The sequence below is a fragment of the Ornithodoros turicata genome, unplaced genomic scaffold, assembly GCF_037126465.1.
Source record: "Ornithodoros turicata isolate Travis unplaced genomic scaffold, ASM3712646v1 Chromosome48, whole genome shotgun sequence".
In the NCBI taxonomy this organism is placed as follows: Eukaryota; Metazoa; Arthropoda; class Arachnida; order Ixodida; family Argasidae; genus Ornithodoros; species Ornithodoros turicata.
The window spans coordinates 292,325-317,791 of NW_026999378.1; the positions used below are offsets into that span (position 1 = coordinate 292,325).

Consider the following 25,467-nt stretch of genomic DNA (forward strand, 5'->3'; position numbering starts at 1 on the left):
TCGACCTTGACTGGGGCGGTTTTGCGTAGGCCAAGTTCTCGGCGCTTCGAAGATAAGCGATCCAGATTGACGGGAACAGCAGCAGCTGAAGAATCTATACAAAATGATACACCATTAGAGACCACACTCTACTTCGCTTCAAGAGACTGCCTGCGACGCTTCACTCTAGAGCCCTGCGCGGATGAGATTTTTGGCATCCGATCCGCATCCGCGCACACGTTATCCGCATCCGATCACCGCAGCATACACAACACTTTACATCCGCATCCGATCCGCTGAGCAAAACGCACCATCCGCATTCGATCCGCAAAAGCCGCACGTTTCGAAGGACGCGTAAGGACCGCCGGAAGCATATGTTGGTATAATTTCGGATGCCTCCATATTATCACCGAAGGACTCGCAAAGACAAGCAAAGGTAAACATTTAAACAAACGCGATATGGGGAGACTTCTGGAACGCGTGGAACGCTACCTCGTCGGTGCTCGCATGGTTCGAGACGCCAGAATGCCTTTTCTTCCATCTTGACCGTGCATGGTCGAAGGTGAACCCGAGCATGCGCTCGCTGTCGGCGCGCAATTCAAATAAATAGCTCGTGAAAAAATCACAGCGCGCGGTATATCCGCATCCGATCCGCTACCGATCCGCCGCCTTCGTATCCGCATCCGACCTCGCGCCATCCGCACACCGCAGAAAGTTCTAAATTTTCATCCAAATCCGCAAGTATCTTGCGGATATCCGCTTCCATCCGCGGATAGTGCAGGGCTCTACTTCACTCTCATAGAGACGCAACGTCACGCTGACGCGAGGGGAAGAGCCCACGCGCACCGGGCAATATTCGAGACAATCCAAATACTTTTCCAGACGTACGAAACAACTTGTGTGTTTTTTTTTTACTTCTGTAAATAAATAAACGCGAAAGAAAGATCCTTACCATCTTGAATTGAACGAGCGAAGTCACAGCTGTCCACACATGTGACCCAACTCTAATATAAAAATGACCAATCATTATTATCAAAATACTCGGACAAATGCTACCAAGTACGCCTCCATTTGCAAACACTCAACATGTACCATACTCACACAATTCGTGCCGCAATTGCCATCGGAATCTATGGAACAACCATCGAGACACTAAAGAACAGAAAAGAATTCCTCAAATTGGAACATTGCATTCACATGACGTCACTGGCGGGACATTTGCCGCCATGATGACTTCACCCTTGACCCATTTTATTTTATTTATGAATGCCCACGGTAGGCCAAACAGAATGTATACAGAGTGTACGCACAAACGTCATCAAACAACCTTTTATCTCGGGAATTACATTTGTCATAATTGAGGCGTTATTGTTAGTGTGCCGTTCACTGGCTGTTTCGAAGATGTTGTACCGTGTGAATAGCGAATGGGAGCGAATGAACGCCACATTTTAGCAGCCGTCCGAGTGTACCTCGAAATAAAGGATCGAAATCCCCGTTGCAAAATAAACTCTTGGAAATTAATGGTTCGTGGTCCTCCAATTGAAAATAAGCTGCCTAAAATGCACGGTCGCGCGCGGGAAAATGCTGGACTTATACATGATGGCGATGGCCTCCCCTTTTCGAAACCGTCTAGAGCTGTGACGTCAGTGAAGGAACTCTATCCTGGTTTGGATTGTAATCAAATGACATTACCTGCACACAATCGGGTGATGAGCATGTTGGTGGAATGGGGAAGTAACTGTGCTCCACTTCTGTGTCGTCGCTTTTGAACTTGTAAAGGAGAAATGAAACGAGATTTTAAACAAGAATTCTGTCGTAGAACTCGACAAACAAGACCGTTACATCACCAACGCCCTGACGACTTTTCTTCCGCGTTAGTTTGTAAAGAATAAGAAAATATCAATTAGCTCGGGGACCAAAATAAAAGCAGTAGGCGTCATGCTGACTCCGCAAACGAACAAAGATGCACAATATTAGCGATTTAATTTTTGTGTTCAGCAACAACAACAACAGATCAATTAATGATGATAATGTTCAGCAGCCGTTATAGAAAGGAAGGTAAAAAAAAGAGAGAGATGTGACCAGCAGAGCCGTCCTGGGCAATGAAGCCCGCAGGACAACTGTACATAACACAATAGCAAAAAAAGAAAAGGACATCATTGACTTTTCCGCGTTAGATGACTGGTTACTTATTCGTAGATGTTCTGCCCTTGAAAGAAAAATTCTAGAAATGAAACGGTGAAAAATTCAAGTTTAAACTCTATAGCGGAAATAGACCTCTCCCTGTTTGTAAACAAATGACGTCATAGTGTTCGACAGCTCCACCGGTGTATGGTCGTAGGTTTCGAAGCAGAGACAAATCGGAAGGGGAGAGCTGGGTTCCACGAATGGGCACGTGTTCGCTGCCTCCTACAGAAAGAAAAGTAGGACCGAAGGTCGCGTCCCTCTCAGGGATCTCAAGACCGTGGTTTTCGGTCGCGACCTTGTTCGCCAAGTAACTTGGAGCATAGTTCAACGACTATTCTCTAGAGAGCTGGCCTAGGATTTTCCCTCTCCCTCGCGCGCCCCGCCCACCCGGAGCGCGCCAATGGGAGGACGCGTGGGCGGAGTCGACTTTCATTGCCATCTGGGGGCAGAGGTTCGAACGTAGACGGAGACGTGATTTTCGCGATGCTACGTCCACTGGGTCGTTCCATTCACCATGGCCCTGAGTTGGCCCGTGTTCCAGAGATGGCCCTGCTCGATCTGTGAACCTAGGGACGCGCGTTCCTTGGGACCACGAAAATGGTCGGCGATAAGTACTGTGTCTGAGCGATGCCCGCGTTTGTTTGTTTTTGCTTTTAATGAACGTTTTATGATGACTTGTTTTTGCTTTTAATAAACGCTTCGTGATCGGCGTCTCTGAGCGATGCCCGCGTTTGTTTGTTTGTTTTTGCTTTTAATGAACGTTTTATGATGGCTTGTTTTTGCTTTTAATAAGCGCTTCATGATCGGCGTCCCTGAGCGCATCGCACACGAATCGCATGACATGCTCAATAAAAGGGAAGGCACACGCCAAAGAACGCCCTATTATATCAACCAAACACGGGCGCAACGATTCCGCGGACGTCTTATCAAGATCATTCTAACAACGCGTGTTCCATATGTTTAATAAAGCAAACAAACGCGGGCATCGCCCAAGGACGCCGATCATGAAGCGTTTATTAAAAGCAAAAACAAGCCATCATAAAACGTTTATTAAAAGCAAAAACAAACAAACAAACGCGGGCATCGCTCAGAATCGCCGATCATGAAGCGTTTATTAAAAGCAAAAACAAGCCATCATACAACGTTCATTAAAAGCAAAAACAAACAAACGCGGGCATCGCTCAGAGACGCCGATCAAGAAGCGTTTATTAAAAGCAAAAACAAGCCATCATAAAACGTTCATTAAAAGCAAGAACAAACAAACGCGGGCATCGCTCAGACACAGTACTTATCGCCGACCATTTTCGTGGTCCCAAGGAACGCGCGTCCCTAGGTTCACAGATCGAGCAGGGCCATCTCTGGAACACGGGCCAACTCAGGGCCATGGTGAATGGAACGACCCAGTGAACGTAGCATCGCGAAAAGCACGTCTCCGTCTACGTTCGAACCTCTGCCCCCAGATGGCAATGAAAGTCGACTCCGCCCACGCGTCCTCCCATTGGCGCGCTCCGGGTGGGCGGGGCGCGCGAGGGAGAGGGAAAATCCTAGGCCAGCTTTCTAGAGAATAGTCCAGGGCGAGGTCAACCGAATCTTCCGTGTCGTCCCCCTCTGAGGAAAGGGGCAGCTCCTGCACTCCCCACGGAACGACAATTGCCAGTATCGCGAGGGAAAATAATCTGGACGAATCATTTGTCGTCATTTTCAAGTTTTGTATATAGGTAGTAATTTTAAAAGTGATGCGATGCGTGTAGTTACATATTCGAGTGGAACACACACATGTGCGGATATTCAGCATATGGGGTCTTCGAATGAAGCACAACTCACTCTGTTTTATATCCTCTCTTCTGACGTTCTGGAGATTACGAGGGCAACTATTCCAATATGTTCGCATTGGGAGAGACATCACACTGGCCTGATATTTAGAAAGAAAAAAAAAGTCCATATTCTATTCGATTAATTCCAATCAATTATACTATTATTCGCTTCGGTATTGGAAAAATTGCGATATTAACCCTAGTTGGTCGCAAGAGCTATACTGAAAGCTACATAGCTTAACCTTTCTTCGAGAAAATTATGTTGAGTCACAGTTTTTTTAAATATGATAAATATGATAAAACACGGACTTACCAGTGCGAAGCATCTCGCTTGACATCGTGCAACCTCGTGCATCACTTCACAGCGTTCTCGTAAGACATCACAGTATTCGTCGCATCCAGAGTACTACAAGAAACACTGTTCACAATCCAACTGAGTATGGAATACTTCACTACGCAGTTCAGTACGTGTGCTCGCATACTGGCCCAAATTACGGGAGAAACAACGGAATAGCACACACGAGGAGCTAACAGACGACGCGATTGGCAGACGAACTTATGGATGGTGGTCGTCTGCGAGCCCATCAAGTAAGTACGGACTGCTTTCGAAGTATGCCATTCAGCCTTGTTTGGATCTCCACCACTTCCAATAATCCCAATTTCCTGTAAAGCAGGCCGAAGACAGGAAATTGGGATTGATGATAACATTGGCAATGTTGCAACAAGGACTCGCCTAATGGAAAAGGCTTATTTTTCTACACTTCTTCAAAAGAGAGAATGTGCCTGTAGTGTTATTGGCATAATGTCTTCCTCGATGCGCTTCCCATAGATAACACTTGAAAAATGCAGTGCTGGGCAAATATAATGTACTTATTGCCTTACGGGTTCTGCCATGTCTCTAAAACAAGACTAATGAATTTTGCAACTTATTACACACTTAATTGATGTAGCTCGCTCAACCTTGCTCCTAACAGTCTACAGCATTTGCGTAAAGGGACCTCATATAAAATGTCCTGCATGTACGGTCTCTTTACGTGCATAACTGTCATGCGAGCATACAATTGCAGTTTCATTTTTGACTACCTCACGTAAGAGGCATTGAAAAGGACGCACCAATGAATGCATGGAACACCCTTTCCAACACATCGTGACGTCAACCGCACTGTTGCTTCAACGCATCTGTTCAAAATATCTGTCTGCTTGATTAGCGCAAAGTTTACTAGAAACAGCTGAGCCGTGTAGGAAATGATCTGGGACGGGAAACACTGTTGTTGTTACCTGTCTAGCTGGTGAAGTGAAAATAGGCCGGTTCGAATGAGACACATAAGCTTGTTTGGATTCTCGCCGAGCTATATTGATTTGTAATTAACGCCAATCCTGCAGGATCTTCCCTCTTTTTTAAACCACATCGCTGAGTGTCGACGCAACGATCGAAACACGGTGCTTCCTACAGGGATGTTCCCAGCCACCCATAAAGTCCCGCCAAAGCAGCTCGGAAAGCCAGAACACACGGATTTGGGATCCTGCGTAAATCCCTGGGTTGATGCGTAACAAGAGAGACTTTTTTTAGACTCGTTACATTCATTCTCCTTAATGATATTTCCTAATTGTTAGTTTTTGTTCATATGCTCCACCTTATGTACGCTTAACATGCGCGTAAACCGTACACTTGAAGTAAATCGGTCCTACATGTATTACTGGGAAAAGGGCATGAGGAATATATAGTAGAGCATACAAAATTTGCCTAACGCACGTTGCTTTGTGGAGCAACGTTACGGACGCCGGTGTGGAAACACATATTTCGCCTTTTTACGGTTTAAAGGAGTAACGAGGCTAGAAACCCTGTGTCATATGTCAAGGAATCACCATGGAAAATATTTTCGCTGTGTGGTGTATTGACACTGCGCAATCCAATTTACAAGAACAGGCCGAGAACGTAGCCGCGATCCTTTCTTCTCAGCTCACGCGCTGCTCCGGTCTACGCAGACTTGTACGTATCTTGAGCACGTACTCAAAATAGAGTATTTTAAATACTTTTTCCGGTATTTTGGTACACTACTCAATACTTTTTTGCGACAAGTATTTTTAATGTATTTAAAATACTTTTTTCGGTATTTGCTACTCAGTACTCAAAATACTTTCCTTCCTCGTCAAGCCATATCCAGCACGCTTCCCGCCGTGCCGAGATTTTCAGCTCACTGGAATTTAACCCCCTTTTTCTTCGTTTTCTTTTTTTCGGGAATTCGCGAATCTGTCATTTATCCTCTTGTACAATAGGCTGGTCCCAAGCCTGACCTTGCTTCTCAATAGCCAGCTTCGTCAGAAAACCGTTCCTATTCATATTGCCAGGTGAATCACCAGGGGATTAGGTACAGTCGACCCGCGTTTATCCGGACTTCATTTATCCGGATGCTGCGCTATCCGGACAAAAAAGCATGGGGACGGATTTCTCCCCACGTATTTCGCCCTCGTTTATCCGGACTTCAGCTTCCGGACTCGGACGAGGATTCCAGGGAACAGAAGTGACTAATACCCAACAATCGGTTTCAGTTATCCGGTCATTGTCCAGGAATGACACTTGGCCCGCACCTAGTTAAGCGAGGTCGAGAACCCTGGTCGTGGCCTCCTTTTTACTCACACAAAGGCGGTGTTCCTAGGAAGAATTTTCTCCCTTTCCGACTTTGCACGTTACACAAAAGTAATCCAATGAGCAGTCTGGTCATTTCAGACTGATCGAGAAGGTCCGCAACGAGGACCCCTGCGCTGCAATCACACATGACGACATCGTCAGTGTCGTCGCTTCCGATAGTGTTCAAGAAGAATCTGATGATGAAAGCGTGGATGCACCGGCTGTGACGGTAGAAAATGCGGCACTGAGAACAGCACTATTATTTTTCGAGCATCAGAACAAGATTTCGCAAATCAATGCCATTAGCAAAGGTTTGCAAGACTTGGATGCGTGTATTAGAATGAAACAGATGACAATGTATAGTTTTCCGTGTAATGGTCAATAAAGATGTCCTTTTACGATCACTCTGGATTTTCGAGTTTCACTTATCCGGTTCCCCCGCTATCCGGACATTTTCACAGAAAACGAAACCGTCCAGATAAACGCGGGTCGACTGTACAAGGTAATCTCGGCATTTATTTCCTTGGTCATCAAAGCAATAAACACGTGCCAGAGGTTGAAAGACCCGAACCGACATACAGGAGGGATTACGAAGTTTTGGGTTAGAACATATCAACAAAGTTTACTTGGGTTCTCCAAAGTTCACCAAACATTACTTGACACCAAGACGTTGCAAATGAAAGATATGCATGGCTGATGAGGTTTATTCCTTTCATTTGTAAGGCCACGTTCAGAATACGCGTTTCACGTACTGCTAATACTAAAGTACTTTAAATAGTATCTTAAATACTTCTTAGAGTATTTAGTACTCTACTCAAATTACTTTCAGTTTTGAGTATTTTGTACTCTATTTTAAATACTTTTTCCGTAGAGTATTTTGTACTCTATTTTAAATACTTTTTCCGTAGAGTATTTTGTACTCTATTTTAAATACTTTTTCCATAGAGTATTTAGTATCTTATTTTAAATACTTTGGCTCAGTATTTTGTACAAGTCTGGGTCTACGTCACGAATACTATACGTCACTATAATACTATACGTCACAACGTCCCTTCTTTCCAAGAGTGGAGGACTTTTTGAAAGGAACAGAGGCCCGTCGTTCTTTTGGAATACGACGCGGCAAGAAAAAAAAAATCATTAAAAAAATCGGAGGTCACTCGAGTGCAGGGATCCGCCAGGCTTTCTCTTTTTCTTGCTAGTGAAGGTATTATTGGTTGGGGAAAATTTTTTCCATAAAATGTGGGAGATCACCAGCGGGTTCTGAACTAATGGTCCCCGTGGCCTAATGGATAAGGCGTCTGACTTCGGATCAGAAGATTGCACATTCGAGTCCTGTCACGGACGAATACTTTCTTTCTTCTTCCTCTTTTTTTTTTAATCTTTGTTCGACATGGAAATTTAGGTCTCATCAAGACTTTCTTTTTTATCTTTCTCTTCTTCTCTTTTTTTTTTTCGGCGTGAAACCGGCGAAGGTGAGGGAAAAGTTAAACAAGGTTAGCAGCCGGGTTGGTTCGCGCTACATTGGTAAAAACGACAAAATGCATGTGCCGGGACTATAAAAAATGACCAAGGGCAAGGCAAGGAAGCACACGCACTGAACTGCAAACTGAAGGTTCAAAAAGAAAAACATGATCTATAAACCCCTTCTTCTCGTTCCGGCCCGCTCACATGTTCAACTGGAGTTTTACCTGTACCTGACAAAATATTGCCTATATTACCTGAGAAGTGTATAGAGGGCTTGCCAACAAAAACGTCGACTTCCTAACCTTTCGATTTGCATGGAATCTTTACAAAAGGAGGAGGAGGATTCACTTTCGTTTCCCTCTCCCAAAAGTACTAACAAAAGTAAGATTTCAGGGGGTTTGAGCCAGTTTGAACCCTCGGACCTCGGACAACCTTCCCCTGGCTGTACGGCGAAACATTCAGGAGCCATCACCCTTGTTACGTAATAATAATGGCCTTCGTAGTGTCGCTTTGCCTCGGAATGTAGCATCACACTGCGACTCGTCGAAAAAATCGCAGATTTTAGCAACCTCAAACAGTGCCTCAGGGTGTATGCTATAAAAGGTCAGTCACATTTTCGTGCAAGAAGTGATACCTCCTCGATGCTATACCTCTATCACGAAAAGACTTCCTCTGCCTCAAATCGAATAATTTATGCTAGAGGAACCTACGAAACGATTGTGGTTACCTAGCACTGTGTAACAAAATAAATATGACGATCCACTCATCCACCATTCACATCCATCCATCGGTACTGCGCATAGGAAACACATGAAGACGAAAGTTTCCGTGGCCGTATTTATTTTATTACGCAGTGAATGGTAACCACAATTTTTTCGTAGGTTTCTCTGGCATAAGTGATTCACTGTATGGCTGCACAAGTCCGTCTCTCAAATAGATATAGTGTCACGCGCGAAAATGCCCCTGACCTTTTATAGCATACACCCTGTATTACTCGGGAGAATCTTTTCGGCTGTAGTTCGAGTCACACGGGCTCCGCCTTTCGGCGAACGTCATATGTCACGTGAGAAGGTCGCTTCTGCCCGCGCGCTGGGGATTCTTCTACCTGCGGAGAGATGTGGAATGTGGACATGTGCTCGGAGTTTTATAATGTAAATGTGTTTTACGCGCACTACTGCATAGCCTTGCTGGATGGACATGAGATGAGTTTGTGTAAAACCGACAGAGGTTCGCTACACTGAGTGCATTCAGGTGGTTCTTCCTCTCGAGGGAAACGGGGAAGTGTCTGAAGTTTCACCGCTTCCCCGGGCAAAATAGGAAAGCCGACCCGTGACAGCGCTGGGTGTTTGTCACTCAAAATAATTTATACGGCAAGGAAAGCTTTTGTTCGTTTATTAAACCAAGCATATCATTCCAGATTGCAAGAAGAAGAGTAACTCGTTCACCAGTCTTCGCGGGCAAGATGGGTGGGGGGATATATTAGACCAAATAAAAAAGGGGAGGAGACGCAAGATGGGGACCAGTGTTTGCCGAACGGCAACACAAGTGCCTGCTGCTGAACTTCGGAAAATTTTGCGATCAACAACTACAAATCGCAAGAGGACTGTTCTGAAGTCCCTGAACTTTCGCCTTCTGTCACGTCACCTTAACACCCGGACAACTGCAGTATAACACAATTTAGAATAAGTGCGACAGGTGTGTGAGCAAGCAGTTGTGTCTGTGATGTGTGATTCAAATGTGTGCTCAAATCGCTGGAAACATAAAATAAAATAAACGAGCAAAATAATACACTGAGAGCAATGTACATGTGATTACTGTATCTGTGACTCTGTATGTTCTTGTTAATATCTATATCTCGAACTTCGGAAGCACGTACAACAACAATAATAAATGATAGTGAAGCTATGATGATGTGCGATGTTTACCCCTGGTAGCCTCATGACCCTACCTACTTCACAGAGGCTAATATGAGAGTAAACACGTTACACGTACAAAAGTTACACATAGCCATGATAATCTTACTACTTTGTGAAGTAAGATAAATGCGAAAATCGCCGTGCATCGAATACATAATGGTGAATTCGAGAAGCCGTATTGGGGTAACACGCCTCGGACAGCAGTACACAGGCAGCAGCGTAAATAATATTTCATGACGTGCTGAAGTGCTGACTGTTTCAGCGTGTTCTCAGTCTGACGAGCTGTGTACATATAACCACTCTTAATACCTTTTTTGAAGTTAGAACTCCCAAAAAATCGCATAAATTGCCCTATTTGCAAACAGTTCTGCCGCCATGCACATACCAATCTTACCACCCCGCGTTTGCTCTTCCCGCCATTCCCGCCTCTCCCTTGCTCTCTCTGTCCATCCTCACGTGACATATGACGCACGCCATGAGGCGGAGCCTCATGGCTCGAGTCACACATGGCATGTGTGACTCGAACTACAGCCGAAATGAGTCTCCCGTATTACTCAATGCCTGTCCATTTGCAGATACGCCGAGTCGCTTCCCTTTCCCGCGGAGGGCACGTAGAGGGCGCCACTTCCCTATAGCCCCTGTCGTCTGCCATGCGCTCTTGTCTGATTCCGATAAGCGCGGTTTCGACCGTTTCGAAGAATGCGGTACTGCGTACTGCCTTCTGCCATTTTTTTTTACTTCTGGGACCAAGAAAAAGGAGCAAGGGGTATCGTTTCACGAGCTGCCTGCGGATCTCGCGTTACGAAAGAAGTGGTAGAAAGTGAGAGCGAGGAAATATTGGGAGGCCGAACACTACTTCCAACTGTTCCGTTGTGTGCAACAAGCACTTCCTTGCGAGTGATTACAAAGAAAACATCAAAACACGGACATGTGCGGCAGGTGACGTCAGCGCGCGTCAGACGCGTCAGACCCACTGATCTCTATAGTATAGGCTGGATCATGCATAGGGTGCTCCACAGCGTGGTCACCGGCCGCCATATTGGTGGGCCCATCGCATCCTGTCAGCTGCATTTAGTTCAAGCGGTGCTGCCCGTATTTTTAAAAATTTCTTTTAAATTAAAGGGCATGTCATGCCAGCAATAAGGAGTGTTTAAAGCCCAATAAATACTCCAAATCAAATCGCTTCACATTGTTGCCTATGGGAGCAGCCCGCGCCAGTGAGGCCCCCAAAATGGCGGCCGGTAGCCGCACCTCTCTTCCACGAGCCCCTCTCCTATGCGCGCTCCAGCCTCTATACTGCTCTATACATAGAGATGAGTGGTCAGACATGGGTGTAGGGTAGTGGCGCCGTCAAACGAGAGAACGTGGACTAATACGCATGCGCAGTCCTGCATCTTTGACCAAATGGAGAGGCATTGAGTAATAGAGGAGGCGCTGCCTCAAACTTACCGCCAATTTGTGTCGTAGAAAATTAAAACCAGATAACGCCACAATCGTTCCGCCAACATAACATTGCACTTACCCGTTGTACCCTGGTGGTTGTACCTGGATTGTACCACTCCGCGTACTAAGTTAACTGTTGCCATTTATTACTGTTAACACATAATTGACACTTTAACTTCTTTTCAGATTTTCAATCTCATGCACCAACCAATTTCGATATATGTTTTAATTATAGTTTTGGGTAGACTTTATATGTAACTACTGTCCACAGCGTAGTTAACTGTCATACTGTGAGGTTAAGATAGCGGTACGGCTAGCACGCAGGATGCTTTCTGCTAAACGACAAAATGCGTAATGTGGCGTGTTGTTTTTCCGATAACTGTAAAAACGTCTGCGGTGTCACAGATCATTTTTAGTGCTCTTTACTCAGATTAACAGCCGTGCAGTGTTGTAAATTCGATGTAATATGTTAAAATTTAAATAAGGCGTGACACTTTTGCACTCGCTCAAAATCACGTTTATACTTGTTTAGGTCCTTTGTTTTTATTGTACTTGTTTTAAAAGCGGTTGTTCCTGTTGTTTGTGTTCGCAGAGTATTATACTTGGCGTCCAGTTTCTTTGTTCGTTCCATAATATGAGTGAGGTGTATCGCCGAGTCGATTAAATTTGAGGGTGAGCAACCGGCTTGTCTACACAACTGATCTGAAGTAAGGAGTACGTCATGTCGAAGAACAGCAAAGAAAAAGAAAAGCCCCTAGAGAGAATTAAGTCATTGTTTGGACTGGGCAAAGGAGGATCATCGTCGTCGTCTACTTCGTTTGCGATTCGCAAAATCGAAGAATTACCAATCACTGCAGAGATTCTTAAGGTACGACTTGACTTTACTACGCTTATGATTGTGTTACAGCTGGGACATAGAGGTCGTAACTACCAAGCAGATCAATCCCTTCCGATTTTCAAAACATGTGGCTTTTTTTCAATCCGAGCTTTCGTAGCTGATACATTTCTGAACAGTCAAAAAGCACTAACATTATAAGTGGATATACCATGCATAACTACAATTATAAAAAAAAGGAGCGAAGCGGTCTCTTTAGGCATTACCTATCATGTCTTCAGCATGTGGGTGCTGTGATCAAGCAACACCCAAGTGTCCTTTTGCAACACTTAAGTGTGTGTGCAAGGTGTCACACAAAGCGTACATTGTAGCCATGTTTTTGTAGACATTAATTAATTAGCTTTTCCAAACCCCCGTTTTGCAACTCGAAGATACATTTTGCCACAGATCTTGTTGTCAATGTCCCAGAGACCCATTTCTGTTTTTTCTTCGCGTGTGAAACATGTTTCAAATCTTTTTCTTTTTTTCAGGGTATCGGGAAAGAGAGCAGCACACAACATCGCATGAAAGCAATGAAAGATCTCATAGATGTCGTCCGTACCAAGCGCTTGGAAAAGGTGTGGAGCTTACGTGACTGTCTTTACATCCCTGTAAGGACTCAATTATATACGTTCAAAATTTGTTTTGTGCAGAATGCTCCAAAAACATTGTACGTCAACACGTGTGACCTATTAAACCCACGTGCTAGCACGGAAGTGCGCCACCTGGTTCTCGGTTTCTACTGTCATCTCATCCAGGGGCAGGTGAAGATGTGCTCAAATTCCTTAGCATTTCTTCGCATCCTTTGCCACAAGCCCTGTAAAACACATGACACAAAGTTTTCAGAGACGTACGCAATTTTGCTTATCGCATCTGTCCTACGGTTGTAAAATGTGAGAGTTTGTACGCAGTTGACTGAAATGTTAGTTTGAGTGCTGATAAATGAAAAAAATGTGGAATAACTGTGTAACTTTTTTTATTATTATTATCGTGTTAGCGGCGCGAAGTAACTGTGGCTATGAGGGGGCGTACAGACGTGGACCGGTGGAGAGAGGACAGCAGGAAGGAGTGCTACCTATGAATATAGGTGGCGAGAATGAAAAAGTATGGGCACTGGAAGGTTACGAGCTCCACATTCACTTACTTGACAACCTTTATTCTCACACTTTGTTCTTGCCAAACATTCCTATAACTGAAACGCCTCTTGAACATCAGTAGCTTATTCGCACAGTGTATCGCTTGACATGCTTCCATAGAACAATCCCGTATGTCACTGTCATGGGATTTCACTTCACGGTAAGGCCTCTAGAAGCCAGCGAGCATGTAGAGGCCAGCTAATTCTCGTTGTTTACTGTTGGCAGCGTCACGATCCTTCTATCTCTCCCCACGAAATATTCCGTATTGCGCCCTCCACACGAATTCGTGAATTATTAAAACCGCGAAATTAACCACTTTTACGGTAGCTATCAGTGCAGCTGGAAGGATAAATACCATCACTCTTATCTTTGTTTACGTTATATATTACTAAACATTATGCTACGCTATATTTGTACGTTTATATATATATTTTTTAAATAAAATGCAAAGATAAAGTGTCTGAAAGCCGTAAGGTAAAATAATGAATAAGTAAGCCGGAAACGGAATTTACATGAAAGGGAGTAAAACAGTTAGTAGTTTAATGCATTTGAATGCATTAAACTACTAACTGTTTTACTCCCTTTCATGTAACTTCCGTATCCGGCTCACTTATTCATTATTTTATATTTATATATATATATATATATATATATATATAAATATATATAAGCAGGAAAAATCAGAAGACGACAAAGAGCTTACAGGAAAACACAAAGGGGAGTTTATTAACACATATAGGGATAGGGGTCGACGTTTCGGCAGTCAGCGCTGCCTTCGACGGGACTGGGGTTTGGTGACAAGAACAAGCTTTATATATGGGAGAGGGTTATGTACGAGGGAAAGAGAGCAGCGCATGCGCTTTTGTCATGACTAACATAGGTTGGTGACTAAGTGAAAGGGGAATGACCGGGTCTGTGCAGCAGGACCTTGAGGAAATACCCGTGAGCCTGAAAAAGAGACAAAAGAGTGTATGTATTGTGCTGGATTAGGAATGCAGGTTGCGAATAGTAGAAAGGATTCCTGGATCTTCGTTTATCTGACACTGGAATTTATGAATGAGATAAGACTCGCGCTGTTCCCTGAGCCGCTGGGAAAGAAAGCCTGACTGCAGGATGAAAATAGATATATTGGTGATTGAGTGTCCTGGTTTACTGAAATGGCGCGACACTGGCAGATTAGGTTTCTTCGCGACGTCAGATTTGTGGTTATTGAATCGCGTTCTAAATGAAGTAGCTGTCTGTCCGATATATTGGGCGTTGCATTCATTACATTGAAGAAGATAGACAACATTGGAAGAATTACAGTTAAAGTCGCCATTAATGTTGACCCGATAATTAGAATTGGTACTATCTGCAGAGTTAGCGGCTTGCATTGATTTACAAATTTGGCATCTAGTTGCATTACAAGGGTGGCAACCAATGTTATTTTCTGGAAGTTTGTTAATTTTGGCATTTACTAGTCTGTCTTGGATGTTCCGCGCCCGGCGATAACTTACGCGCGGTGGCTGTGAGAATATTTCCTTCATCCGATCAGATTGTGAAAGAATTGTGTAGTGGCGGTTGAGTATCCGGGTAATGTTAGGAACGCTGCCATTGAATGTGACAGTGAGATTTACTGCAGAATTTCCATTGGCTCGAGGAGATCTTTGGAGCAATTGTTGGCGATCTGTGGATCTTGCTCTGGCTATAGCGTCTTTAACAAGTTTGTCCGGGTATTCACGATCAATGAAGGTTTGTTCTAGTCGTTGGAGATGGTTGTCTAGTTCGGCATCGTTAGTGCATATTCTGCGGTAGCGCAATGCCTGACTATAAGGTATGGCTAACTTAGTATGCCTTGGATGGCAACTGCGGAACGATAAGTATTGCTGAGCATCTGTAGGCTTCCGGTATAAGTTGGTTGAGATGCCGCCGTTTTGTAACTTGACTTCCACATCCAAGAAGGTAACAGTGGAGGCGGAGTAGTGGGAGGTAAATTGAATGTTAGGGTGAATTTGGTTGAACCGGTTGATGAACGTGAGAAGGTCACTTTCAGAATGAGGCCATATGATAAAAATATCATCTAAAAATCTCTTGTACACAAGTGGTTTCAACACGGAACATTCGAGAAATGTTTCCTCCAGGGATGCCATGAAGATATTTGCATAGTTGGGGGCCATTCTCGTGCCCATAGCTGTCCCGTTAACTTGCAGATAGTGCTTGTTATCAAATTCAAAGTTATTGGAGGTCAAAATCAGTGTTAGCAGTTCGGTGAGGACAGTAGGATCATACGGCTGGTCAGGTTGATTTTTGTATGCTGAAACGGCCGCTGCTATACCATCTGCGTGGGGAATATTGGTGTAAAGGGACGTGACGTCTAACGTTGCCAAGAGACAGCTTGAGGGAACGGTTACTTGCGATACAGTTTGAAGGAAATGGTTGGTATCTTTGACGTAGGAAGGTAATTTAGGGGGGATAGATTTGAGAACGTGATCGACGAAGGACGATATATTTTCTGTAGCGGTACCGTTACTGGACACAATTGGTCTTCCGGGATTGCCTGGTTTATGTATCTTAGGGAGCATGTAAAATCGGCCTGGTTTAGGGTCTTTAGGAAGTAAGTATTCGTAGAGCGCATCGCCAATTTTCTTAGTGGTCTTTAACCGTTTTAGTGTTTTACATATATCTGCGGCAATTTCATTAGTGGGGTCGGATTCGAGAGGTTTGTAAAAGTCTGCACAATTAAGTTGACGGAGTCCTTCCGCCACGTAAGCTTGCTTATCCATTACGACTATGGCACCTCCTTTATCAGCCTGTTTGATGATGATACCTTCGTTGCTTTCTAGCGCGGACAAGCTTTGCTGTTCTGCTTTCGTAAGATTGTGCCGGAATTTCCGATTGTTTGAGCTTGCATAAGTACTGAGAATATCTTTCTGAACAGCTTTGATATACATATCAAGACTTTTATCTCGGTTCGGGTTGGGAGTAAAATCGGATTTTATACGGAAAGGATTTAGGTTTGATTGCGGTTTGTCGTAGAAGTATTCCGTAAGGCGTAGTCGCCGCGCAAAGTTGTCAAGATCCAGATGTAGCTGATATTCATCGATTTTACTGTTATTGGGACAAAACGATAATCCCTTCTCCAGTAGAGAGATTTCCGCGGGTGTAAGGTCACGGGAAGAAAGGTTAACTACGCTACATTTGGTTAGTGTGGGGATGTCGGGAGCAAACTGGCTGTTGCTGTCTAACGGGGTATCTGGACGTAGTTGTGAAGTATTGCTACGGGCTTCGGAATTAGGGGGTGCCGAATCTGTGGAAGTATTATGAGTTGGAGGGCAATCGATTTTGTCTCTAAATAATTTCTTTTGCTTTTGGAGCTTCAGGTGGATGTTTTTCTTTTGGAGGAATTTGTCTAACTCTGATCTATGAGAATGTGACAACGGGGTAGTGCTGTTAATGGCATCGGCGTCTTCGGATAGAGACTGGATAGTATCTTGGCAGTGAGAAATTAGAATTTTAGTTAGGTCTAAAGATGCTTTGTTAAGAATGGACAGCCATTGCACATTGCGTTCATGGTTCAAGGGGAAGGTTGATGTTTTGTGGATTTCTAGCCCACGCGGAATCCTGTCGTTTTCATGATAAGTAGCCAAAGTATCACGATGGGAGGTGTAGCGTGCAACTTTATCCGCGATTTTTCTGAGTTTAAAGAACGCCTCAGTGCTACTGCTGACAATTTGTGGAGAGTGAATTGGTACTGGCTCACCGGCTAGTCAATCCTGCTGCTTGGCTCGTGACGATTTCTCGGCACGTGTGGTTCTTTGTGTCCATGCTGCAGCCTCCTGGAGTGTCGGCCATACGGGGTCCGGCGTTCCAGTGCTTGCTGTACGTGTGGGTAGGCGACGGAGCAGCCGGGGTACCAGGGACCGCAGTCGGTGGGCGATCTGGGTGACTCCTTCGAAACTGGGGTGGAGGCCGTCAGCTGCAAGGACTCTGGTTGGGGGCTGTCGGTGGAAACCATGGTCCAGGAAATACAGGTCACGGGCACCTCGGCACAGGGTCATCAGTCGTTGGTTGAACGCAAATGCCCGGGGATTGCACTGGAATTCGCGTCGCCTGTCAAGATAAGGACGACGGCGGTTGTAGGATCTGGGTAAGATGAGGGTACATACCACAAGTTCGATGTTTCCCCGAGAGCGAATGTGGTCGATGAGTTGCACATAGCGACGGATGGCCATGTCGGGATCGGTGTCCGGCATGTCATTCGTCCCACAGTGCAACACCACGACACGAACACTTGCGGGCAGCTGGTCCACCTCTTCTTTGAAGTCTGCGATTCGGCCTCCGCTCTTGGACACGAACATTGTCGGGGCAGTACGGGATCTGGGGTCGAAGTGGAAACGGAGGTATTTAGTTTGTGAGTCACCAAGTACAGCTATAACAGGAGCATAAAAAGGGTCGACCCCTATCCCTAAAACGTCGACCCCTATCCCTATATGCGTTAATAAACTCCCCTTTGTGTTTTCCTGTAAGCTCTTTGTCGTCTTCTGATTTTTCCTGCTTATTTCATTCTCGTGGTCAACCGCCCTCCTAAGCTTCTAATCTATTTCTACGATGACCACCGACAGAGGAGGACCGAAGATGCCCATCAGGAAGTACCCTTTTTATGCTCCTGTTATAGCTGTACTTGGTGACTCACAAACTAAATATCTCCGTTTCCACTTCGACCCCAGATCCCGTACTGCCCCGACAATGTTCGTGTCCAAGAGCGGAGGCCGAATCGCAGACTTCAAAGAAGAGGTGGACCAGCTGCCCGCAAGTGTTCGTGTCGTGGTGTTGCACTGTGGGACGAATGACATGCCGGACACCGATCCCGACATGGCCATCCGTCGCTATGTGCAACTCATCGACCACATTCGCTCTCGGGGAAACATCGAACTTGTGGTATGTACCCTCATCTTACCCAGATCCTACAACCGCCGTCGTCCTTATCTTGACAGGCGACGCGAATTCCAGTGCAATCCCCGGGCATTTGCGTTCAACCAACGACTGATGACCCTGTGCCGAGGTGCCCGTGACCTGTATTTCCTGGACCATGGTTTCCACCGACAGCCCCCAACCAGAGTCCTTGCAGCTGACGGCCTCCACCCCAGTTTCGAAGGAGTCACCCAGATCGCCCACCGACTGCGGTCCCTGGTACCCCGGCTGCTCCGTCGCCTACCCACACGTACAGCAAGCACTGGAACGCCGGACCCCGTATGGCCGACACTCCAGGAGGCTGCAGCATGGACACAAAGAACCACACGTGCCGAGAAATCGTCACGAGCCAAGCAGCAGGATTGACTGGCCGGTGAGCCAGTACCAATTCACTCTCCACAAATTGTCAGCAGTAGCACTGAGGCGTTCTTTAAACTCAGAAAAATCGCGGATAAAGTTGCACGCTACACCTCCCATCGTGATACTTTGGCTACTTATCATGAAAACGACAGGATTCCGCGTGGGCTAGAAATCCACAAAACATCAACCTTCCCCTTGAACCATGAACGCAATGTGCAATGGCTGTCCATTCTTAACAAAGCATCTTTAGACCTAACTAAAATTCTAATTTCTCACTGCCAAGATACTATCCAGTCTCTATCCGAAGACGCCGATGCCATTAACAGCACTACCCCGTTGTCACATTCTCATAGATCAGAGTTAGACAAATTCCTCCAAAAGAAAAACATCCACCTGAAGCTTGTGGAAACCCCGGTGTTTCCACAACCTCGGGGCGTCAGTCCGTCCGTTCCGTCGCCAAGGAAGACACAGCAAACGAAAAGGTTCAAACAACAAGCAAGGATTTATTCCATACCTCTGACAACAGATACGGTCGATACTCCCAGAGTAACCCCAGCCTCAACTTCCCACCCGCTTATATCATATCGAAGCACACAATCAGCGCCCCCTTCCTGATGGGCGTACTCGTGACCGACGCGCTTGTTATCGACATAGGTCGCGATACTCCCCCCCTCCAAAGTCCAAGTAAACACAGCCCTCACACATCGGGCATGTCCAGTACAACGTCGTCGGGGATAGCCGGGACTCCTTCCTGTCTCTGGAGCAGGTCCGGGCGGTGCCGCTGGAGGACAGCCACTGCCGCTGCTACGTCTGAGACAGTCCTCCTGCCTTCTCTCAGTGCGTCGATCTTGGCTCGATGGAGGGGACCACGGCGGTGGGTAGCACGATGAAGTTCAGGCACTCCGCAGACGGGGCAGAGTAGACGTTTCTCATCCTCGGTGAGGGCAATCGGGGTGTCGGCGGGGTGCCTGTCTTGTAGCGTGAGTCTTCGAAACGGAGGAGGGACCTGGCTCGGGTCGCTTCCGCGGAGTGGCCTGGGCTGGGAGGACCAGCGGGCCCTGGACGCCCAAGAGACGGGACGGTTGTACGCCACCACCGTCCAGGTGGCAACTGACGAAGACCTCGGTGGTGTGGACGGTCTTAGGTCTCGACGGTTACGACGTCCTGTCGGGGCCGCCTGGTGCTGACGAGCTGGGCCGGCCGCAACCTTCTGTGCGCCTTGTTTCGGAGCCATCGCTGAAAAAATTGAAAAACAGAGACACCGTCAGGTGGAAACACCTAACGGCGAGGGTCTGGCAAGGCCCTCGTGCATATGTCGTGAGAAGCTAAAAATAGTAGCCACACGAACAAAACCCTAAATCACAAGCACTAGGTTCTAGCGATGGAGATAGTGGCAGCTACGTGCGCCGCCTGCGGGGACGCAAACTGTAGCGACTGGAAGGTCCGGGAACGGGATCCTGGTCCAGGTCTAGAGGGGGAAGCTGAACGTTTGCTTCTTCGCCCTCAGGGTCTCGGAGGTGGTAAGTCTTCAGGTCCGAGATGTGAACTGGCCCAGTCTCTTCGCCGGTGTTGCAGCGACGAAGCCTGTAAGTGAGGCCGGAGGAGCACGCACTTACCTCGAAGGGGCCATCCCACCTATCTGCGAGTGAAGCTGCAAAGCCTCGTGACGCATCACTTAGCGGGTGAGTCCGTCGAAGGACGAGGTCACCGACGCTGTAGGTGAGGTTCCGTCGCCCTCGATTGTACTGGCGAGCCTGGTCCAACCGTGCGACGTCCAGATTCTCCCGAGCCGTCCGAGCTGCATCGTCCAGTCGACTCCGGAGTTCCTCAGCGAACCTTGAATAAGGAGGCCGGGTAGCACCATCCCGGAGGCCCAGAGCATTCTCCACTGGAAAGGGGGCCTCTCGTCCCAAGTTCAGGAACACCGGGGTGAAGCCTGTGGATCTGTTTACTGTTGTCCGTGTAGCGAACGCTAGTTCAGCCAGGCGAAGATCCCAATCACGGTGGTGCTGGCTAGTAAAAGCAACCAACATCATTTTCAGGTTCCGATTAACACGTTCGGTAATGTTAGCCTGAGGGTGATATGGGGAAGTCTTCTTGTGCCGAATGCCTAAGACAGCGCAAGAATCTGAGAACACCTTACTTGTAAAGTAGGTAGCGTTATCTGTGATGAGCTGAGCAGGAAACCCGAACCGGCAAAAGGTGTCGAGTAGTCTTTCCCACACTCTCTGGGAAGTCAGCGTCCTGAGAGGAAACAGCTCAACCCATTTCGTGAAATGATCAGTAACCACAAACAAATACTGGTTACCTCTAGGACTACGTGGAAACGGTCCCATCACATCACAAGCAACTATCTGCCAGGGCCTATTACTCTGAATAGGCTGTAAGCGCCCAGGGGGTAAACCACCACGAGGTTTTGCTCTCTGGCATACGGGACAAGTACGAACATACTTTGTTACATCCTGCCTCATTCCTGGCCATGTCGCAACACGACATAACTTTTCATAAGTTTTCCTGCCACTGCTGTGACCTGCCAAGGCCGAATCATGAAAGTAACGTATGAAAGACTTACGCAACTTCCGTGGCACCACGACTCTGAATGGGGATGAGCCGTCATCGTCATCCGCCTGGGGTATGTATCTGAACAGGATGCCATCCTCGCCCAGCAGATAGGAGTCGTGCCGTCCGTCAGTCGTTCCGGTGCCTGCCGAGTCCTGCTCAGCTAACCATTGAGACACCCGCTGACAAAGGCCGTCCGCTCTCTGAGCGTCTAGGAGCTGCTCTCTGCTCACGACCGTGCCCCAAGACGAAGATACGTCTCGTGCCACTTGTGCTGCTGCCAGGAGCTGGGAAGGCGCCTCGGTGCCTTCCTCTCCCCCCTCCGGTAGAGGCGCACGGGAAAGCGCGTCTGCTACCACGTTCGTCGAGCCCCGCCTGTACTCCACGTTGAAGGAGTAGCCTTGTAGCGTCAGGGCCCACCTGGCAAGACGTCCAGATGGGTTGTGGAGCCGCTGCAGCCAGGAAAGTGCCTGGTGGTCAGTCTGGACGGTGAAAGTGGTGCCGTCCAGGTACAGATCAAACTTCCTGAGAGCGAAGATGATCGCCAAGCATTCCTTTTCCGTGACGGAGTAATTCCGTTCTGCCGGATTCAGCGTGCGACTTGCAAAAGCCACTGGACAGAGAATAGCGTCATGTTCCTGCAAGAGAACTGCGCCAACCCCATAATCGCTAGCATCTGTTTGCACTACAAACGGTTTGTTCAGGTCAGGCAAATATAGCCTGGCCGTATTAGCGATCGCGTGAGAAAGAGCTCGAAATGATCGTTCGTGCTCCTCTCCCCACTGCCAGGGTGTATCGTTGCGCAACAACCGGTTAAGCGGCTGTGCTAACTCAGCGCAATTAGGAATGAATTGTCTGTAGAAACCAACCATACCCAAGAAACGCTGCAAGGCTTTTACGTTACCGGGAACCGGATACTCCATGATCGCCTTTAGCTTGTCATCGCTAGGACTGATGGTTCCTCCGTCCACCATGAAGCCGAGGAGGCTGATCCTAGGCGATGCCAGCTGCACCTTGCGGGGTGCCTTGGTTAGCCCCGCCTGCTTCATCCTTGCAAGGACGATTGACAGGTGTTCCAAGTGTTCCTGAAAGTTTCTGGAAAACACTACGACATCATCCATGTACGCCATCGCGAAGTTATACTTCGCATCTCCCAATACGGTATCCATTAGCCGTTGGAAACTGGCGGGAGAGTTAGACAGACCGAAAGGCATCCGTACAAACTCAAACAAACCCCTATGACAGGTAAAGGCTGTTTTCGGGACATCCTCCGGGGCAACTTGGATTTGCAAAAACCCTCTACTACAATCAAGCGTTGAAAACACTGTAGCGTTGCCCAGGGAATACATAATAGACTCGATGGACGGAAAGGGGTAAGAGTCCCTTACAGTTACTGCGTTAAGTCGACGGTAGTCGACGCATAACCTAGCCATACCATCACGTTTCGGAGCCAGGACGACAGGAAACGCCCAAGGGCTCTGGGACCTTTGAACTGCACCGGTTTGGAGCATTTCATCAAGAGCAGCGTCTAACAAAGCACGCTTATGCACACTCAATGGTCTCGGATTACAACGCCAGGGCCTAGCGTTACCCGTGTCTATGCTATGCTGTAACACAGACGACTTACCGGGTTTTTCCGTGAAGACACCGTCAAACTGCCGCAGTACTTGTTCAAGCTGTCGGCGCTTCTCCTCGGGACCATGAAATGACCCCAAGACAGTCGGGAGCGGGGACGGTTCAACGGACGTTGCTGCAGCTTGCTTAGCTGAACTGCTGTCCTGTGGCACGGCGAAAGGAAAAAATCCTGACGATCCGTGGTAGACGTATCCTCCATTGGGCAGGTCCAGCACAAATTTCTGCCGGATGATGAAGTCCCTGCCCAGGATAACGGGCACTGCCAGGCCAGGAAGGTGGACGAAGCGCTGCTTTCGTCGTCTCCCATCAAAGCGAAGCCAGAGCACAACTGCAGTTTGTGCTGGAATCACGTCATTGGAAGCAAGACGTAGAGTGACATCTGTGGATTGCAATTCCACATTCCGTGATGCGCAGTGCTCATAAACACAATCGCCGATAAGGGAGACTGTAGCTCCCGTGTCGATAAGGGCGATGTAATCTCTCCCCAAAATTCGAACAGCGATGTTTGGTTCCTTGTCCTCGATGTTATCTCGGACAGAAAAAGCAAAAGGAGCTAAAGCGTCTCCTTTTATCTTGCTGCTTGCAAAGCCAGCTTCTGAATTATCAGGGTCACGGATTGTAACCGTTCGTTCGCTCTTTCGGCAGATAGCCGACGTCGCTGAGCGATTGTTTACCGGCGTCGGCTGCGACCGTTTCCCGTTGGCACATTACGGGGGTTTGGTCTTTGCTGCGGACAGTCCCGACGAAAGTGGTCCGGGCTGCCGCACGTCCAACAGCCGGCTGGCATTCTGCGTTGCTGCCGCGGAGCATGCCGTTGCTCCTGCGGCCTCCTTGGGGTTTCGCCAGCTAAATAGCCGGGTTGCCCATGATTATGGGACAGGACGGGTCTGCCAAGGCTCGTTCCTGCGGGGATCGCCCTCTGTTCATAACGGAAGGGATCGGGTGCTCGGCGTGATGGCTCCGCATAATAATTGCGGTTCTGCTCATCCAGTCCCACTGCAGGTGGGCGCTCAACCGAGGTTCTAACGCCAATTCAGGCGGCGGCGGGGGCCGATAGTCGAGTTCCGCTAAGAGGTCTCCTTCAATTGTGCGAGCCTCTTGCGCCAGCGCTTCAAGGCTATTAAAGCGATGGGCTCGAAGATAGGGCCGGTAGCGAGGATGACACTGACGGATAGCCCGCGTCACACGCTGCTCTTCTGTAGCAGTAGGTTCAGCTCTGCTATACAGGTCTTGCAAGGCCCGAACGAATTCTGCTAAGGTCTCATCTGGATGCTGAGTACGCTTATGCAGCTCCTCCAGGATACGATATTCGTAATCCGGTGGAAGAAATTCGCTGTTAAACCGCTTCTGAAAGTCCTGAACGGACGTAAACCTCGACTGCAGCCGAAGCCAGCGAGCGGCGTCTCCGATCAAAGCAACCTGCAGGATGCGTTGTATCAGGACTTCATCTGAGATTCCCATACCAGTCTGATAGGCTGTAAGGTCATCCAAGAAGTCTGCGACCGACTTTTTATCGGTGTACCCTGAGAAGGTAGGGACCGGTAAATTCAGTCGCAGGGGCGCTTGTGCCTGCGGCGGCGAAACCGACCCGGCATCAAGGCGTTGTGCCACCAACGAACATAACTCCGTCATGCGTGACAAGAGTTCTGTCGTTATAGCGGAGTCCAACTGCGGCACTGCAGGCACTGCAGATACCGTAATTGACGTACCTTGGGACGGAGGCACTGCATGTGCTCCTTTGCCCCCGGCTGGTCCTTTCGGCTCCGAAGGCGCCTCGGTGCCGGAAACCAACCCTTCCTCCGTACGGGACTCCTGCTGCACCGTGCCCTTCCATCCGTTCCGGAGGTCGTATCTGCCTGCCGGCGAATGGTGCATCGGCTCCGGGGCTCGGGCACCGAGTGGGAGCTGCGAAGCACTCGCAAACAACTTAAACACACTCAAAACAACAACGCTAGCTCAAAAAAGAAAAAAAAATGACACCCCGGAAAAAGAACACGAGCAAACCGGCGGGTCCTGAATGAAAGAAAAGAAAAAGAAAAAGCGTACCAAACGAAAAATGAACAACGCGTGCTGCGTCCTCCCCGCTGTCGAACGGACGAACTGTGACCCCAAACGTTGGGCGCCAGTTGTGGAAACCCCGGTGTTTCCACAACCTCGGGGCGTCAGTCCGTCCGTTCCGTCGCCAAGGAAGACACAGCAAACGAAAAGGTTCAAACAACAAGCAAGGATTTATTCCATACCTCTGACAACAGATACGGTCGATACTCCCAGAGTAACCCCAGCCTCAACTTCCCACCCGCTTATATCATATCGAAGCACACAATCAGCGCCCCCTTCCTGATGGGCGTACTCGTGACCGACGCGCTTGTTATCGACATAGGTCGCGATAAGCTCCAAAAGCAAAAGAAATTATTTAGAGACAAAATCGATTGCCCTCCAACTCATAATACTTCCACAGATTCGGCACCCCCTAATTCCGAAGCCCGTAGCAATACTTCACAACTACGTCCAGATACCCCGT

At 47.6% G+C, this 25,467-nt stretch overlaps 1 protein-coding gene across 2 annotated transcripts; it reads right to left on the reverse strand.

The window, feature by feature from the left end:
- Positions 1 to 14,307: 14,307 nt before the first annotated feature.
- LOC135374218 (uncharacterized) lies at positions 14,308 to 17,803 on the reverse strand. Of its 2 annotated transcripts, none has more exons than XR_010416796.1 (3): positions 17,588 to 17,803; positions 17,182 to 17,531; positions 14,308 to 14,390 (listed from the first exon to the last, which is right to left on the reverse strand). XR_010416796.1 is itself a non-coding variant. In XM_064607220.1 (3 exons), exons 1-2 carry the CDS (start codon positions 17,777 to 17,779, stop codon positions 17,189 to 17,191), a joined length of 519 nt encoding a protein of 172 aa, XP_064463290.1. In that variant the 5' UTR covers positions 17,780 to 17,803; the 3' UTR covers positions 14,308 to 14,390; positions 17,182 to 17,188. The 2 variants fall into 2 exon arrangements, 1 of the variants encoding a protein (XP_064463290.1); XM_064607220.1 differs by having other exon boundaries at positions 17,182 to 17,515.
- Between the last annotated feature and the right edge of the window lie 7,664 nt (positions 17,804 to 25,467).

What these genes read in the sequence shown, in the direction of transcription:
- LOC135374218 (XM_064607220.1), bottom strand. Translation starts at nt 17,779, where the DNA reads ATGTTCGTGTCCAAGAGCGGAGGCCGAATCGCAGACTTCAAAGAAGAG. An exon ending in GGGGAAACATCGAACTTGTG is followed by an intron (nt 17,516 to 17,587) that starts GTATGTACCCTC and finishes CGCGAATTCCAG; the next exon opens with TGCAATCCCCGGGCATTTGC.